This window comes from Limulus polyphemus, unplaced genomic scaffold (assembly GCF_000517525.1).
Source record: "Limulus polyphemus unplaced genomic scaffold, Limulus_polyphemus-2.1.2 Scaffold1073, whole genome shotgun sequence".
Classification (NCBI taxonomy): domain Eukaryota; kingdom Metazoa; phylum Arthropoda; class Merostomata; order Xiphosura; family Limulidae; genus Limulus; species Limulus polyphemus.
The window spans coordinates 196787-215442 of NW_013666683.1; the positions used below are offsets into that span (position 1 = coordinate 196787).

The window sequence follows — 18656 nt, forward strand, 5'->3', positions numbered from 1 at the left end:
TTAAACTTATTTTTCTTAAAACATAGAACAGTAAATAAAGTAGTGAAGCAAACAATTTTCTCTTCTAGTTATGACCTTTGTACTCGTTTGCCACTTGTCGTAGGTTGCTAAGCCTCATGAAATTTCCCATGTGGAACATGTGAAAAGAAATTGTTTTTTAGGCTTTATATATACATTTTAAATAACCAAAAAAATCATAAATTACTATATCGATACCATAGAATTCCACTATAATTTATTAAGCTTAGTAACTAAGCTGTATTTGGGTCTAAAAAAAATATGGAATCTTGAGCTCACTAAAGATTTACCTCATTGTTTGAAATATTGTGTGAAAAGAACAAAATTAGCACAGTAACACATCAAAACGGCTGAGAAAACCACTAGGGGGACATTCTGAGCTTTTGATTGGTTATTCATGTCATATATAGAAGTGTATATAAGGGACCATTTCCAAAAACAGAAAGTGGTGGGTGGGTGACCGTGTTTGATTCAGTACAGGAATGATATCTTAGTAAAGAGAAAAGATAATAGGTTCTTATTTCATATTCTAGCTTGTCAAGTCAGTAGTTTGAATTCCTAATTTGTACAAAACTGTAGATTTTATATTTTGAAATCACAAACATCTAATTTGAACCAGTGCTACATTCAACATACCACATGACACACAAAAATTGATGTTTAGTTGTATTTTTTCAATATTTACTTTTAAATATAACATTAAAATTTTAATTATAATCTACAATTTGACACCAAACTTTCTGACATAAATTCATAGAATAGTAGTTCAATAAAATTTTGAATGCAATTCAACAAACACGATGACATGGCCTTTGACACGTAACCCGTCGCTATAGGGTTAATATCTATTCTTTACTGTTTTTCTACAAATCTGCTGAGATATATAATCTCTGTACATGCAAACTTATATATCCTAATGCATTCAAAACAAATAAACATAGGTTGGCTTGCAGTTGTATCATCTTACTCACTTACAGCCAGATTTTGTAAATTGACAATTTTCTGTTCATATGTCATAAATGGTTTATTAAAAAAAAACTATTCTTATTGAATTGATCTATAGACAAGGTTATGTTTACATTTGAGTTTTATTGTTTCTCACAGCCCATGTGCAGATGACTGGTTGGGAAAAAGACACTTCCAAAATCTTGATAACCAATCTACAAAGTGAACATTACGGCAAGGAAATCTAGTCCTTTTGTAAGTTTAGATGTAGCTAGATACTTAGAACAATTGAGTATTGAAAACAGTTCAATTGACCTCCCTGTTCCTTATTCCTTGATGCCTGAAAAGATGATATTATGAGCTTGCCCAATTTGTCCTACCGTTACCTGTATAACTATCTGATTAACACTTATACTTGAGGGGCAGTGAAGACCTACATCGATAAAGGTAAATTACTTATCTATTTAAACTGGATATATGTTGGTTGTTAGTGGGTGAGGTGTAGTATACACTGTACATAATTTACTATTACATCCATCAACAGTCTATAAGGAAATAATTCTATCTTCTTTGATCTATGCTACATTTAAGCAAGTCACATGAACCATTTATTTTCTTAATACATCTTCTTTTTGAAATATTCAATATCACAATACAAACTGCAGCAAAAAAAAACTGTGATAAAATGGTTCCTACAAATATTATTCTAGTAGCCTTATTGTAGTGACTTTAAATGTAGAACAGACTGTCATTTAATTGTATTTATTTATAGTATTCTGCAAATATTGTCCTCGGGAAATCTGTAGAAACCAATTCTAAGGCCATTTTCAAACCTATTTGTACACAGAATAGCACAAAAGGTGACAGCCGTATTTACAAAAACTGTCAATAACCCATCCAAAAAGTATGGTTAATTAAGCATTCAGTGACATGCAGGTAATGTTTTTCACACCAGAATAATGGGGGGGGTGTCACATGATTGACGAAACAGGTTTGTTTCTGATGGTAAGAATTTTCATTCTCAGAAGCTGTAATAATTATTGGCTTAGCCAATGCATTCCCCAAATTTTAAAGTGAGCAATTTTTTTAATTAAAGTTGACCGTATCCAAGTTGCTTAACTAAAAGAAATAATCAATATAAAACTTTATTTGTTTAAAAGATGTTTTTGCCTAGAGCATTTTTCATGGTTTCATGTACCTAACTTGAATTAATGAATTAGTCAAATAATCATTAAAAAAAAGATGTTATATTCAATTTTTAACCTATTTTCACGTACCTCACATGTCTTCTTCTGCCACGAGATGTTCTTTCACCATAACCCTTGATTGGCTCTCCCAGCTTCTGGACAATTAAAGGATCAGCTCTACACAGCTGCAGTGCATCAGAATAAACAGAATTGGGGCTATGTCCAGAAAAAAGTTCCCGAAATATTGTATAAAACATTATTCCTATTGGAAGAAAAAAAAGGGAAAAAACAACAGAATATTATAAAAGGATCAAAATAACACTTAACAGTTACATAGTTACACACAACAGAAATTATATAATTATACAATTATCACCGTACTGTACGAAAACAACACATTTATTAAACCCAGCTTTTAAATAATTTAGTGGGAAATAAGTGTCTTCTCACAAGTTTACTAGCACATTCGATGGGAATCACAATTGTTATTCATACAGATTTAAAACATATATTACTTGGTTCATAATATTACAGTATTCAACAGTTAGCTTAATTGTGGGCTGACACAATTTCTTACCTGTTACACCAACGCCAGCAATGATTACTCCCAAATAACTTGCATCTTTGGTTGTTTCTTTCACTTAAAGGGAAAACAAAGCATTACCATAGCTTTACTAGATACCATTCACAAAACAAATTCTCAAGAGATCAATAAACACCGTATAAGTTCAGTTATGCATCATACAAAATATACTTTTCCGACTTTCTAAACTTCTAAAAATACTACCATTTTTAAGCACTGGAAAATATACTTGTGTTCTTCTTTCAAGGATACTTTGTGAAACTTATTTAATTCTTACGTATATTTAGGATTGAGAGATACGAAAATAATCTCAAAACACATTTAAAAATTAACAAAATGGCTAGGAAATGACATTACCACTTGAATGGCAATTTTAATACAAACTAAAAATAGTCAATTTATGTTTAATAACCAGAATTGTTGCAGAAATTTTCAATAACTCTTTCATAAAATAATACATAAATATATGTATTTTTTTCAACAATTAGTCTGTATCCTCTTTAATATAAATTTACACTGTTGTATTCATAAGATAATTCTACTTCATATTTAACACATTTTGTTCCTCACAACTTTTACTAGATCATGTATTTTTGAAATCTTGTTAAAAAATTTAATTAGCATTGTTGAATTCATGCTAAAAAAACATCCTTCCTTGTTAGTAATAGTGTAAGCTTAAACCCCAACTATAATCTTCTTTTTAATTGGCTGAAAGTAAAAACATTTTCACATCCATATAAACTGCATTTGTGTAATTTGAAATAGTTTTAAAAAGTTTGAACTATTTAGTTAAACATATGCATGTACTCACCATTTTTTTAGATTTCGAATCAATAAAAAGAGTGTTTTAAATTTACAAATAAATTAAATTATACCTTTCTGACCAAATGTTAAATGAGCATAAGGATTTTCCCTCGCTTTTTCAATAGCAGTTTTTCTTTTTCTGTATTATCACTCTTGGGAACTTGGTGTAAACCTTTTGTTGTTACCATACACCTGGATGGTATCATAGTAACATTTTTTTGGATAAAACAAGAACAAAGAACAGTGTGAATAGCTCCATTGTAATGAGTGGGAAAATTTTTTTGCCAAATTCTTTTCAAAACAACAAGCTGTAATCTTGAGGGTAATGTCATATTTTTCATCTGAAAAACATAAAAAAATTGTTATAAATTAAAGATATAGTAAAGTTTCAAACATAAAAATATAATTATAATGATACAGTCCTAGTCTGGAAGAGGTTTTTTTTAGGTAAAATATTTTGTATAATGGAAAGGCTTTTCCTGAACTATCAATATTTATCAATCACTTCTAATCAAAGAAGGTTACTTATGTTAAAACTAAAAATTAGCCCAGTGATCAATGTAATTATTAGACTGATCTATCTAGACATATGCAGTGTCAAAAAGACAAAAATATATAATACTTAGAATGCACTGATTTTCATTGGTTGAGTGATAAAAATTATCAGATGGGATAAATATTGTCCAGGTAACTATAAGCCTATTAGTATTACATCAGTGGTGGGAAAACATTTTGAAAGTCTGATAAAAGATGCTTTTCAATTTAATTTCATAAAGTTTAGTTTTGTTCGATTAGTTATATTAGTCAACATGGTTTACTGGGGGAAAATATTGCCTTATTAATTATTTGACACTCTTTGAAAAGATTACTGCTTATGTAGATATAGATAAGGGTATGGAATTGGTTCATATGGTTTTTCAGAAAGCAGCTGATAAGATGACACACAAAAAGCTAATTAAAAATTATCTCCATAGAAGTGGAAAATAAGTTGTCTTGATGGGTCAAAATATGTCTGGATAAAAGAAAGCAGAAGTGTATTATAAATGGAGTTCAGTCAAACAAGTGGGATGCTTTAGGGCTCAGTGTTAACACCTTTGTTCTTTTTTGATTTACACTAATGACAAAGATGAAGGAATGGACAACAAATATCTTAAATTTGATAATAACATTAAAGTCTTGGGTGTTGCTGGCTGTAATGAGGATGTTGCTCCTTTAGAACAGAATTTAGATTATTTGGTAATTTGGCGAATAAATGGCAGGTGGCTTTTAATTACAATAAATGCAAAGTACTGCATCCAAGTTATTAATATTCAAATGATAAGTATAATTTTGATAGGAATAACCTTGACAGTATAATGGAAGAAATGGATCTTGGTGTTCTGGTTGATTAGTCTCTTAAGTCATCCAATCAGTGCACTGTTGCTGGTGGTTGGGCAAACAGGACTTTAAAGAAATACTGAATATAAATCTAAAGAGGTTATAACTTCATTGTACAAGCCACCAATTAGACCTCATTTAGAATATAGTGTTCAGGCTTGTGCTCCTCACATTAAGGACATTGAAATGTTGGAAATGGTTCAAAGGATGTCTACTAAGATGATACCTGTGTTGGAAAGGTAATCATAGGAGGACGGATAAAGGTCTGTGAAACTGTTTTCTCTTGAGAAATAAAGAATTAGAGGGGATCTAATTGAGCCGTTTAATATTATTAAGGAAACTAATAGTGTTAAGCAGCACGTTCTCTTGTACTTAATGGTGAGAATGATGGAACAATTGGACAAAAATATATATTTTGGCAGGATAGGTGTCATCTTCAGCTAAGGCAAATATATTTTTCTAACAGAGTGGTTAGCCTTTGCAATGGGTTGCCTTCAGATGTAATGGATGTAGCAAATTTAAGACTTTTAATGGAAGGCTTGATAAATATGTAAATGATAAAAGCTGGCTTTTATTTTTTTAAATATAGCCTAACAAATGGGACAGCCTCAATGGACCAACAGGCCCCTTGTTGTCCTTAAATGTTATCAATATTTTTGGCTATAAACCCAATAATATCTCATGAGGTTCAGCCAGTTTGAGATATTTAAGTTAGTCTTAAAAGCATATATTAAACTAACAATGCAAAACAATCCTTATAAAAAACTATATAATAAATAAACAAACAAAAAATAATGAAAATAAATAAATAAATATATGAGGGATATAATTTATTTACATGGTACAAAAAACTAGTTTTTTGCATCATTCACTATTACAGTACATTAATGGTAATTCATTATTAAAACCCGAGTGATTTTGGAAAACTGACTTTTCCTCTTGAGAAAATATATAGGAAGGAGAAAGAACTGTTATAGTTAAAGGCATCTATATAACTCACTTCACAATCAAAGTATTGTGTGATAGTTCTGAAAAAGAATGTCAGAGGTATGATAGTTATTTCTGATGAAAAAAAGTATAAGAAATGGATTGGAAAACATGATAGTGAAACAAAGTTGTTAGTAAAGAAAAAAGGACTAGAGAAATTATTCAAAAGATTTCAATGGCAGAAAACGATAAATGCAAATGAAGGAACTAAGACTACAATAGTAATATTTACAATTAACAATATATGTATATTCTATATTTCACAAACATTGGATTAGGTGGTTCTGAAGAAAAAATTGGGACAGAGTATTCATTGTATAACCTAGAATACTAAATATTAAGAGTTATAAATGTATGTATATGTGTGTGGGTGTATAATATATATAAAAGCCAGTGTCTGTCTTTTCATAATGCTACATTCCAACAATGGCTTTTGTGTTAAATTGTTGCTTAGCAACAAAACTATGACCTCATATTATTGTTAGTCTATATACTGAAAATATAAAATGTCTATACAGCAAAAATTAAAATAATTATTTCTTGATTTATTAATTTAATGCCTGCATTGATTAAAAGATTTTTTTTATAACTTTGGTGATATAACAGCAAAATAGTTTAAACTGTAAATGACTTAGATATAAAATTGAATTGATATTTTTTTCTTTCACGAGAAATTTTGTGAGCTTAGGCCTAGGCTAGGTGATTCCATACTATGTTTTCACTTTAGGCTTGATAACAAAAAAGTAGTTCCTTAGGCTCACATATTGAAAAATTACGATTGCATGTGGATTAACTAATATTGTTGTTGAAATTTCTGAAAAGATGATTGAAAAAAGAATGTATTATTAAAGCAATTTATGAAAGTTCTAATTATATTAGAAATGAACAAGCATTACCAAAGAAAATCATAATTACTGCAAAGAACAAGGATGTGTTGGTGTTGAACAACAAAGTTTTGAACCTTATTCCAGGTGATATGAAATTGTATAGAAGCACTAGCTTATTTTTATTGAATGTCTTAGTAAAGATCATAGGGATGAATGTGCTAGGTGGAAGTAATGGAGGATGGAATAGGGATGGGTGAAATATATTTTATTTTGAGTTGAAATGAATATATATATATATATTTTGTTAAACAAGACCGATGTCTGTAAGTTTACTTTCTTCTTAGAATTCTTCTCAAGAAGTCGAAGAGCCGTCTTAATGTTATTAGAACAACGGGTAAAAGTTGTAGCTAGTGATGAGTTACCCGACGCATTTCGAATGCATTCTGCATCCATTATCAAGGCTGAATGTTGTGTGAATGACTACCACAACCCTGTCAAGACTTCTGAACTAAGTGATAAAGCATTCATAACATATAAGTAATACAGTATTTATTTTCAGAAGACTATAAAGTATCATTAGGGCTGTGTTTATGTCTATGTATTATTAGTATAATTATTAAAATTTGCTAAATTCCTGCTCTTTGCCTAATAACAAGACCTGCAACTTAGCAGGTCAGATATTATAACATACTACATCATACAGGCAACAAGACCAAGGGTGATTATTTTTTACTAAAATAAAACTTGTCTTAACTTACTTAATACCCAGTCTGCAAGTCAGGAAAAGATATTTGGCAAGTTGATTCCAAAACACTTTAGTACTCTCTTATTTTTGTTAATTCTAAATATAGATTTGAACTTCTTGCAATGTCTAGAATCTGAATTACCCACCAGCTGGTCAAACTTACAATAATTTCAAGACTATGAAAGAGTGAAACTCAAACCACATACAAAACATGCTGTGCAATACAAGACCTAGTTCTTCAGGTCTAAAAACTAACAAGTCCATTTTCTCCATGGTTTTCACGAGTTCTGTTGATAGAAATAGCAAAGGAAGTCTCAATGATGCTTACTTGTTACTGCAAGTTCGAAAACTAACAGTGCAAGATGGCTGTGTTGGTATCTGTCTGAACATAAATCCTTCTACCAATATATAATGATAATAGTACAATTTCGTGCAAAAAATGCAGTCTGGCCAACCTCTTAAACGCTCCATTCTCATAGTTGAACACTATTATTAAAAGACGAATTCTTCTAGCAGTAAAGTGTGGCTTTTCTCGAACCTTTATCAAAGTACTTTCTTTGGTTCTAACTTGATGTTGAATATCGTAAAATGTTTAACACCTCTCCATAGCTCACTTAATTCCAGAATTCCATCTCACTGACTCGCAGTCTGCGTTAAGAATTCTCAGTCTTAACTCATCTGTGAGATTCTGTGTTGGGCTGTTATTCACATTAAGTTTATAGTGACTACAGTTTACAGTTATAACTTATACACAGTTATAGTTTTACTTTTTGTAATGTATTACTAGTAATAGTATACTACTAACAAATACTATAGTACTTTATACATCTAGGTTAAAAACTAAAGAATAGTAATAACTAGTATTATTAGTACTTCTAATGTTATAAGTTAAAAGTAAAATTAACCACAAAAGTACAATTTGTATCACTACACTGTACAACAGCACTAGTTTAAATATTCAATCATATATGTTAGTGTTAGCGTACTTACTATGACTATCACGATACCTGAAACAGAACCCTAAAAATGTTTTGAAAGTTAAGTAATAAACATTATCTTAATTTGAAAACTGCAACAATAGTTTTAAACTTAATAAAAACTTTCTTTTAAGTTTTATCACCCAAATTTTCTCATAACAACAAACTAGCGCCATCTATATTATTTATACTTTCACCCTTTTTTTTGTATAATACATCTTCATAAAAACTTAAAATGTAGAAAACCTTAGCTGGTGGAATTTAATATATTTCTACTAAATAATACAAAACTATTTTGTAAAATTTAAAGTTCTAACAACATAATAAAAAATGTATTTTTTTTATATTTAATTTTTCTATATTTTAATATGCCATGCAAAATAATTCAAAATCAATTTTTGTACTATTTACAATGTTTCCATCAAAAACCAGATTTGATACATCTGTAATCAAATAAACTTGTTTATTTCTATGTACGATAACACAGGAACCTGCATAAGTATTACAATTTATTCTATACAAAATTATATTTTTCTTAATTTATGGTTCATTGATACCTTTTCTTACATACAACATAAACAAATATGGAGATGCTAGTCGAAAGTTGAAATAAGTGATAAACAAAAAATCTAAAGTTCAAACTTGACGTGAGCTAACTTTGTTAATCAAGTAGCTACAAATTTAAATTTTATTTCATTTGTTTTATCCTATCAATATCATAGTAACAAAAGAACAACTTACAAACTTGTAAAGCTGCATAGTTGAACCAATAGATGGCGGAATAAAGTTTCACTACTTTTTTATATCAAGTTTCGAAGGTATGATAATATGTTGTATTTTACGTCCATTATTATTATTATTAAATCACTTGATATGTAAGTATTTGTTTTTAATTAAAGCCCTAAAGAGAAAACGTAGTAGTAGTTTAAGCATTTTTGATATATAAATAAAGTTACATAAAGGATAACGCTAAAGTAAAGTTAAATCCTAAGGTTAAGCCTACATTGGCTGCGAATGCGATTTTTATATATTAAACTCTATAAAAGTAGTAACATTCGATTAATACAATTTAAATGTTATTTCTCCTTGCTCGTTAGTACTAAGTCAACACTACTAGAGTGTGCTATCATAGTGCCACAGAAATCTGCTAACAAAGAATAATTTTTTAATAACACAGTTATGCGTTTGTCCTCTTAATTAATTAAAGTAAGATTAAAAAGTGCAAAAACATAAAATCCTTAATTTATTCATAAAAAATAATAAATCTAAGAAATATCCCATCTAAGCATGAAAAAAACGTAAAGTGTTTGCACTTGTTTAAGTTATTAATACAATTCAGTATACTTTTTTATTATTTTCACAATACTAAAATTTTTTAAAAAGTCTAGAACAAACAGTTAACTTTAATGTAATTTGTAAATACTTTAGATAAATTACCTGTGTGCGATGGGTGTAAACAGTAATAATATGGCTCATAGCCTTTAAGCTAGAAATTTGAAACTTAAGTTGTTTGATGCAAGTTTGTTTGTTTTTTAATTAAAGTAGCTAGTGTTTTATTAAAGGCATTCCTGTATCAGAGTATGTGTTGATTTGAAGGCACTTAATACATTAAGAAAGAAAAGCCACTGAACTGGAAATTACAGAGTAAGATTAAGAATACATTTTGGTTTCTGCTGATAAAGAGTTTTGAAGGATATTAGCCATCTAATCTTACAGCTAAGTAGTTTTTACTGCAAATTAATAAACAACTGGGAAGGTAGATAAAATTGTACAGTTGGTTAATTAATTAAGTAATAGTTGTGAGTAATATCCTACTCAATCAAACTTAACATATAAATTCCAACTGACTCTTCACCATATACTGATGATATAGTCAGTTGTATTTTGTTCTTTTCCTGAAGTGGGCCTAAGGCTGGATGATTGCAAAATAAATCCATTTATTAAGAGTGTAGAAATCATTTTTATCTACTTTTGTTTTAATTTTTTAATTATATTAATATAACTTTGATATTCATATTTATTGGTCAGGAACCACAAAGAAGCATTTTAACTGGAAAGGTTCTATATTTTAAAATATTTTTCCTTAAAAATCACATTTTACTTTGTGCAACTCACTTTTTTAAGATTTAAATAGAATATTTTCTTAGAAAAGCACCAATAAATCCTACTAAAATTTGTTGTGTGACTTAAAATTAAGAACCTACTTAACTTTAAATAAAAAGTTTTTTAGCTAGTTAAGCCAGATATGTGAGATTCTTTGAATAAAGTTATACAAGGTTTAATATAAAGACTGTAGTTTATAAACACATGAAAGAGATAAAGTTCACCATGAAACATTTAAAAGAGCTAAGTAGATTCATTAACATGGGGTTTATCAGAATATCTGCTGTTTTGTGGGTGCCAAAACTAAGCCAATTTAAAAAAGTACTTGAAGAGTAAAGTTTTTAAGACAACTTCATTATCATGATCTTCACTTTAGGACTGCTAAGAAAGCATTAAAACTTTATTGTTGTAGGTTTAAAAGAGAAAATCAGTGCAAAGAAAAAGCTACATTGTATAATTACAGTACAGAGTAGTATTAAATTAAACCAGTACATTATTTTTGTTTTATAGTACAATAAAACAAAGGAATGGATGAGTTTGAGAATCAAAGAAATTGGATATAAAAGTTAATGCAATGTAGCCCTAATTTGGCACTAACTTGAGATAAGAATACTTTGTAGTAGTTAATACTGTGTATTCGTTTTGTAATGATGAGCTCATACAAAAATATTTCCAATGAATACACCAAATAAAATATGTGCTCTAGATTAATTTGAGTACATATCAGTGGTGACCATATAGTGTATGCAGGCTGTGCAGTACACAGGGGCCCACCAACCCCTAATCCAAACAAGCATAGTATTGTACAATATATAGTCATACTGCAACATTTGTGTTGGGAAGGGGTTCGAAGGAGGCCCAAAATTTATCCTGCACAAGGGCCAACAACTAAGTATGGCTGCCTCTGGCACAAATAATAACATTTGGATAATTGCTTGGTCAAATCATGAAGAGTGAACTGAAAAAAATATTTTTGAAACATGTTTTTTTTTATTTCATTGATAATGGTTCCTTCTTGCTTGTTATTAAACTTACAAAAAAATAACAGAGTTAGGACATCACACTGAGTATTTTTTTCTGAGATACACAACAACCATCAAAAGTGATGCATAATTATAATTTTATGTGTTTTTAACTTGAGAAAAGAAAGTTATGCTATTCTGTTGCATGCCATTTTGTTTGTCTATAATTTGTAGTTATAGTAAACTAACATTAAAAATATTGCACAAAATTATACTACTGGTATATTTTTTTGAGTATGTATTACTTGTATGAACTTTCATAGATAGATACAGAAAAAAAAGAGAGAATTACAAGAAATGTAACTATTTCTATTTACTTGTCAACAGTTTCTTTCACTAACCTTGTTTTTCCATGGTTGCACATTTGCTGATTTCCTGTCCTTTTATGTATCTCTTCTTAAAGACCAGTGTGGCTGACAGTAATTGAAAGTGCCTTGCTAACATTTGAAAACAAATACTGTGTAATATATATCAAAGAGTGGACTCCTCAGCAAACTGAGAGCGTACTGTAAAGAAGACAATTGTACAGGATGAAAACTTGTGTCCTCATATTTAATTAACTTCTGATTAAAGTAAGCTACCTACAAAGATCTGAACTGAAAGTTCATTCAGTAATAGAAAATAGCTAATTTGATATAATTCTCATACATTCTTACTTCAAATGATTAGAATGTATTGTTTCATTAGTTGGATACTCTAATCATTAGTACTATTTTCTACTATAATCCTAACAATATTTTATAGTGATTTTTCAGTGATTATAAACTTACAGTTTTTTATATTTTAATTTTTTAATTTGGTTTGAAACCAGTAAATAATGTACAGTTTAATGACAGATAATTGCCTTCCAGATGGCAAAACAAATGAGTTACATATATCATAATTGTCAAAGGAAGGAAAGGCTTGTTAAAGAAGAAACTATTCCATGTAGTTAGATTTAATAATAGATTGTCATAAACTATGAATACGTGAAATAAACAATTCACTGCTTATTACCTAAAAATCCAGTCATGGTAAACACTGCTTTCACAATAATTTATTTTTATATAATTCATCAACTTTTAAGTCTGTATTTGAATAATATGTTTTGCTGTCTTTTCATGGAAAATTATTTCTAGCTAACCTTGTGGAACAAATATTGAGAATGTATCAGTTCATTGTTGTGTAATCATTAGTCACCTTACAACTTTTATCTGATTCTGTTTTATTTTGCTTAACAGAATACATATTTAGAGTGATTGAGCATCAAAACGTGGACAGTTAATGTAATGAGAATATCTGTAATAGGTATACCTAAGTTATGGATAGTGTTGAAGCAGATATTCATGGAAAGGTAAGTTAATTACTTAGTAATCTTATTTGATCAGCCATGCTCACTAGTAGCATATAAAGTACCATATTTAGATGTTAAATTCACCTATTATAATATGAACTGTATAAGAATGTTTTGTAATGTTGTTCAGGGTATAAAATACGTTTATTTTCTTAATCATTTTACAGATATGTTATTATGTGTCGGTTAATTTTTTTGTGCATTTCAAATTGTCTGTTTATTTTTCCTCTGACAATAATAAAAACTGTGATAAACTTCTTATTTAAGTGTATTGTAGTGAAATATTAAATAGTCTCTTTCTTGTTATCCTAGAAAGTTACTTGAAACCTGAAAATACAAATTATGTAGATTAGTCTTTTTTAATAGTATCTGTAAGTCAGATCTCTCCACTCTATATCAATTCTTTAAATAAACGCAGTGGAAAAGCCAGCTGTCATATTAATTTTCTGTAATTTGGCTTTCTTAATTTTACTCCTATATGGATGTATTAAGGACATTATAAATAGCATAACACACATAGTACCTGTAGTTATGATTAAATGCTTAAAGAAACAGGTTGTTAAAAGGGAAAAAAATGTTTTGAAGTTCTGATAAATAACATCATTTATTTCAGAAGATTTCAATGTTAAACCAACTATTAAGGATACAAGTTTTTCTCTTGTGATTAAATTCTGTTCAATGTTTTTTGACTTTGAACACACCAAAATATTCCGTTGATGATTCATATAATTGTATACATACTGTGAATGTTTCTCCTCACAGGAAAACATTAAGACTAGATCTACTAAATAATATTGAAAAGTTTCTTTAAAATGTTTTTGCTAAATTGTTTCTCACTGTCTACCTAAGAGATAAAATTTTTACAAAAGTCACTGTTAACTTTTTTGTGTAGATAATAAATAGATGCCTCTCAGTATGTAGTGCACTCAAATAAGCTTATACATTTATATTATGACTGCACTTATTACACTTATATAAGTATAGGTATGACAAAAATTTTCTCTCTGTTTTTTCTAAATGTCTCTTGTAGGTTTATACAAGTAACCACATTGGTTTAAAGTTATTATTTTTGCCAGACTCTAAAAAAAGCATGTTCATTTCAAACTAATTATACACGTTTTTAATCTTTCATTGATTTATAATGGTGCCTTTTTACTTGCATGATTGCAACATTCATTCTTTCAAAAACTGTTTTTTAATTTAAATTTATTCATCACAAACATTTGCAATTATCTACATCAGTGGTTCTCAACTTTTTTTTTTCAACATGTACATCTTCAGTAACAGAAGACTGTCTCACAGTCTCTCATACTTAGACAAGTCTGTGCAGAAGCTAACCCTACAGTGTAGATATGACACTGGCCTAACTAAACATGTAATTGATTGAAAATTTTAAATTCTTTTCATTTAATCAAACATAGTATTTTTATTGTATTTTTTACCTTTAATATGGAAACTCAATCTTTAGCATCACACACTTCTAATGGGTCTGCAGACCACAGGTTGAAAGCCACAGATATATGTATATGTTTTCAAATATTATATATCTTACTATTCAAAATAAATCTGGTTTACATTTGTTGTAACACAGTTTCTCAACCTTATAAGCATTAGATAACAGAGCAGTCACAAATACAATTTTCTTAGCATTAATTGCACATAACACATCATAGAATAAGAGGCTCATTTTAATTAAATTTACCAATTTTACAACTATAAAATAAATTATTGCTCATTTTTACAGATCTTCAAACTGACAGCTGAAACCACTGTATAGCAATGTGGTATTCATGAATGGCACTGACTCTCTGACAGATATCAGATAAAGTGTTTCTCAATAATGGCAGAGTTTGCCTGGGAAATTTATCAGGATTGTGTGACAGAGATAATCGAGCTGTGTCTTCTTTTTAGTGTACAACTAAGCTGGGCACATTTTGAACAAACAAATAAAATCTTTATTTAAACAATAAAAATAAGACTAGTACACATACCCACAGTTGGTGTTCAGTCTTGTTGATTTCTTTCTCTCAAGATTGAACACTCCAATACTGAACACACTGATCTTCCAGAAAAGAGCATGTCCTTCTTGTTGGTCAACTAATGGAGAATTGAACTGAGAAGGTGTGCCTAGATCCAAAATGTTAACTTGCTTTCTTTGTCCAGTGGACAGTGCCATCTCGTGACTTATGTCCTTTCACAACTTTAATCAGCATCATAGTCAGCAAGCCAAGGATATTTTAGTGATAACCTGTTCAACTTGGATTCTAATTACAATACTGAAACTTCTCTGTGGGCAGAGGTAATGTTACTTATTAGAGAACAATAGGCAAAGCAATTAAAACAAAACAGTGCTAGCAACTCTGTGGACCATCTGTTGCTATCATGACAGTAATAAGAAATAATTTTGAAGATTTCTGTATAACTACAGAAGTTAGAAAACCAATGATATGTATAACAACAGGTACAAACTAACCATAATAATTAGGTGTTAAATATTTCCTTGTATTTAAAAAAACGACAAATGTTTACAGACATTGTATATCTAGATCTTTTATGTAGTGGGCATGGTTATCAGATGACATAAATGTGTAAATATGTTTTACAACTACAGAGAGAGCTGTATCATGCAGTTTTGGAATGTAATGCTGCCAATGTAAGAAAACTACTAGACGAAGGTGTATCTCCACATTTTGTGAAAGAGGTCCGTATCCCTACTTTTCCCTATTTATTAGCTTCATTTTTTAGATCATTATATATATAAACTTCATAAAACATCTAATCAATAATCCAATGGTTTAAAACTTTTGCAACAAGAACCTTACATTTAATAATTGAAGTTTTTAACCTTCTTGTTTTATTTTTTGTACAAAAGGAGAGAGAATATATGATAATGCATAATTGAATTTTTATTAATAGGTACGTTTTTATTAATGAACAAATTTTTAGGAATGTTTTATAGTTTATAAACTAATTAGAAGAAACTTAACTGATTATTTAGGATCGTGAAAGCCTGCTTCATGTGTTAGCTTGCCACAGGCCTCTTGTCGATGAAAAACCAAATAAAGAATTTGACAAATGTAGACAAGAAATAGTATTCATGCTAACTGATGCCGGAGCAGGAACGGAAATAAGGGACAATGTAAGTATTTTGTTTTTTTTCTTTCAAAAACATAAAATTCCGTGACTTCTACAGATTTCATTGTTAAAAATGAATTGAACAAAATCCAAAGACTACATACATACATTATTTTTTATTTAAGTAATATATATATATTGTTTAAAAAATGCCATTTTGATGGTGTAAAATATTTTGGTAGGAATTGATATTTAAAATATATGATTTTTTCATAAGTCATTTCACTTTTTTTTTCTTTTAAAGCTTAGCAGAGTTTTTCAAGCCTTGATTAGTAATTCTGTGATTTGATATGTTTCATTTGTTGTTAAGAATGTTTTAATCAGAATTATAATGGTTTTCAAAAAATAAATTAGAACTTTACTTTATTATGTTGATAGCACTGACTTCATAGGAAGTCACATTTTGAAAGAAAATGACACTTTGATAACAAATGATAAACTTGCTATTAAAAGTTCTCAGTAGATAATTAGCTCACAGTATCACCTAACTCAAAAGGCTTCAGTAATCGATGGTCAAAGAATCTTCCCTTCCCCCCCTACCACCGTTTTTTTTTCTTACTTTCATATAATTTTTCACATAGTTTAATTGAAGCAGTTAAAATGTTTTCAAATATTTCAAAATATTTTAAGTAAAGCTTTATACCAAATGTTCTCTTTCTTTTTTTGTGGTGGAAGGTATAAGATTATGCTTTATGTACAGTACCATTTTCTACAAACTTTGCTATTTTTTTGTTTCTTTTTTTTTTGCCAATTTGTAGAGCCTGGTAATTTAATCCATTATATTGATTAATGTCATTGGAACTAACTAATTTATGAAGGTAATGATTAAATATATTAATTGAAATAAAGGTTTTGATTATTTCAACTTTCAGTTAATCAAAATTACAATTATATCACTTGCCATGAAAATAATCAACTAATCGAAATTATTGTTTCCAATTATTACTGTTTTCAAACATTTGAACAATCAATTAATTGAAATGAAGGTTTCTCATTATTTCTATTTTTGATTACTTCCACAGCTGATTAATTGAAATTATGTTTAAATTGGTTGTCACAAAAATAATCAACTAATCGAAATTAGTTTCTAATTGTTACGACTTTCAATTATTCCAACTATCCAAGTAATCAAAATATTGCTATTATATCTGTTTGTTATTAGGTGCAAAGTTACATAATGGGCTGTCTGTGCTCTGCTCAATTTTAGCCTTAAGTTTTGTTGTTATTTCTTTGCTTCAAGTTAGTTCAGTTCTGGTGATTGGAGAGGTTTGATGATTTGAGGGTCTGAGGTTTGATTCCTATTGCCATCAAAGTTGCTTGTACTGTCTTTGTCATGGCAAAGCTACTAAGACTATCTGTCACTAATTTTGAGCTGCTGACTGGGAGAAAGACAATTGCTGTAAATTTTTTTTATTGTTTGTATGTACCATAATTTGAAGAACACTGTACTAATTGATTAATGAAGGTGTTAGTTAATCAATTAGTAAATACCACTAACTGGCCAGCTGTACCAGACAGTAAGTACATTATTTAAAACATTAAGATTATGGTACTATTTTAAGGGCAGATAGCAAAATGTCAGTTTTAACACAGTTGTTGTTTAGTTAAATTTTCATAAGTAATTTTAATCAAAAGTGTAGTTGATTTAGATAATATCAACATATTAAATTATTATGATACCTACCGACATTATGTTTTATTGGGACTGAACAAAATAATGAAACTGTTGCTCAAATTCAGTACTTTTATTTTAAAACTTCCTGGATAGTATACACTTAAAAACAGGAACAATTTTAAAGTTGGGGTTGTTGAACATCATAAAACCCAGATATTTCTTATAATAATATACATAATATATCCTAAGCTATTGAAGAGAGGCAGAAGCTTGCACACCCTACTTCCTGCATCTTTGGTCTGATAAAAACAGGGATTGGTGAGTAGTTCAACAAATGAAATCACTGGTCCTACATATTGGTATTCACTGCTAAGTCATTTGGAAATATCGAGGGTGTGGGTCTTCTTTCAGCAACTTTTTTGGGGGTGTAACTGCACCTTCCAAACACCCCATTCCCATTTCTGTTAGTAACAGAAGTACTGTACATCAAATACTGCAGTGTGCAAGTCCAAGCTGTCTCCTGTAAATATAAGAAACTAAATTTCTTTACTTTTTTACATACAAGTTTTCTTCATTCTTGTATTTGGTTTCTGATGTGAAGTATGATTCTTTACCCTATTAAACATACATTCTTGTACTTGGTTTCTGATGTGAAGTATGCTTCTTTATCCTCTTAAACATACATTCTTGTATTTGGTTTCTGATGTAAAGTATGATTCTTTACCCTATTAAACATACATTCTTGTACTTGGTTTCTGATGTGAAGTATGATTCTTTATCCTCTTAAACATACATTCTTGTACTTGGTTTCTGATGGGAAGTATGATTCTTTATCCTCTTAAACATACATTCTTGTACTTGGTTTCTGATGTGAAGTATGATTCTTTACCCTCTTAAACATACATTCATGTATTTGGTTTCTGATGTGAAGTATGATTCTTTACCCTATTAAACATACATTCTTGTACTTGGTTTCTGATGTGAAGTATGATTCTTAC

At 29.3% G+C, this 18656-nt stretch overlaps 2 protein-coding genes across 5 annotated transcripts in view; one reads left to right on the top strand and one right to left on the bottom strand.

The window, feature by feature from the left end:
- Positions 1–8628, bottom strand: part of LOC106462003 (mitochondrial import inner membrane translocase subunit Tim21-like) — a 13349-nt gene extending 4721 nt beyond the window's left edge. The window contains exons 1-4 of the mRNA XM_013921870.2: positions 8464–8628; positions 3609–3878; positions 2728–2790; positions 2241–2412 (exon numbers count right to left, since the gene is read on the bottom strand). Coding sequence (XP_013777324.1) covers positions 2241–2407 — 167 coding nt within the window. The 5' untranslated portion in view covers positions 2408–2412; positions 2728–2790; positions 3609–3878; positions 8464–8628. The remainder of the gene's footprint in view (positions 1–2240; positions 2413–2727; positions 2791–3608; positions 3879–8463) is intronic.
- A 609-nt stretch (positions 8629–9237) lies between these two features.
- Positions 9238–18656, top strand: part of LOC106462000 — a 43502-nt gene continuing 34083 nt past the window's right edge. For all 4 annotated transcript variants that reach the window (XM_022389118.1, XM_022389119.1, XM_022389120.1 and 1 more), the window contains exons 1-4: positions 9238–9268; positions 12796–12908; positions 15520–15609; positions 15907–16047. In XM_022389118.1, coding sequence (XP_022244826.1) covers positions 12876–12908; positions 15520–15609; positions 15907–16047 — 264 coding nt within the window. In that variant the 5' untranslated portion in view covers positions 9238–9268; positions 12796–12875. The remainder of the gene's footprint in view (positions 9269–12795; positions 12909–15519; positions 15610–15906; positions 16048–18656) is intronic.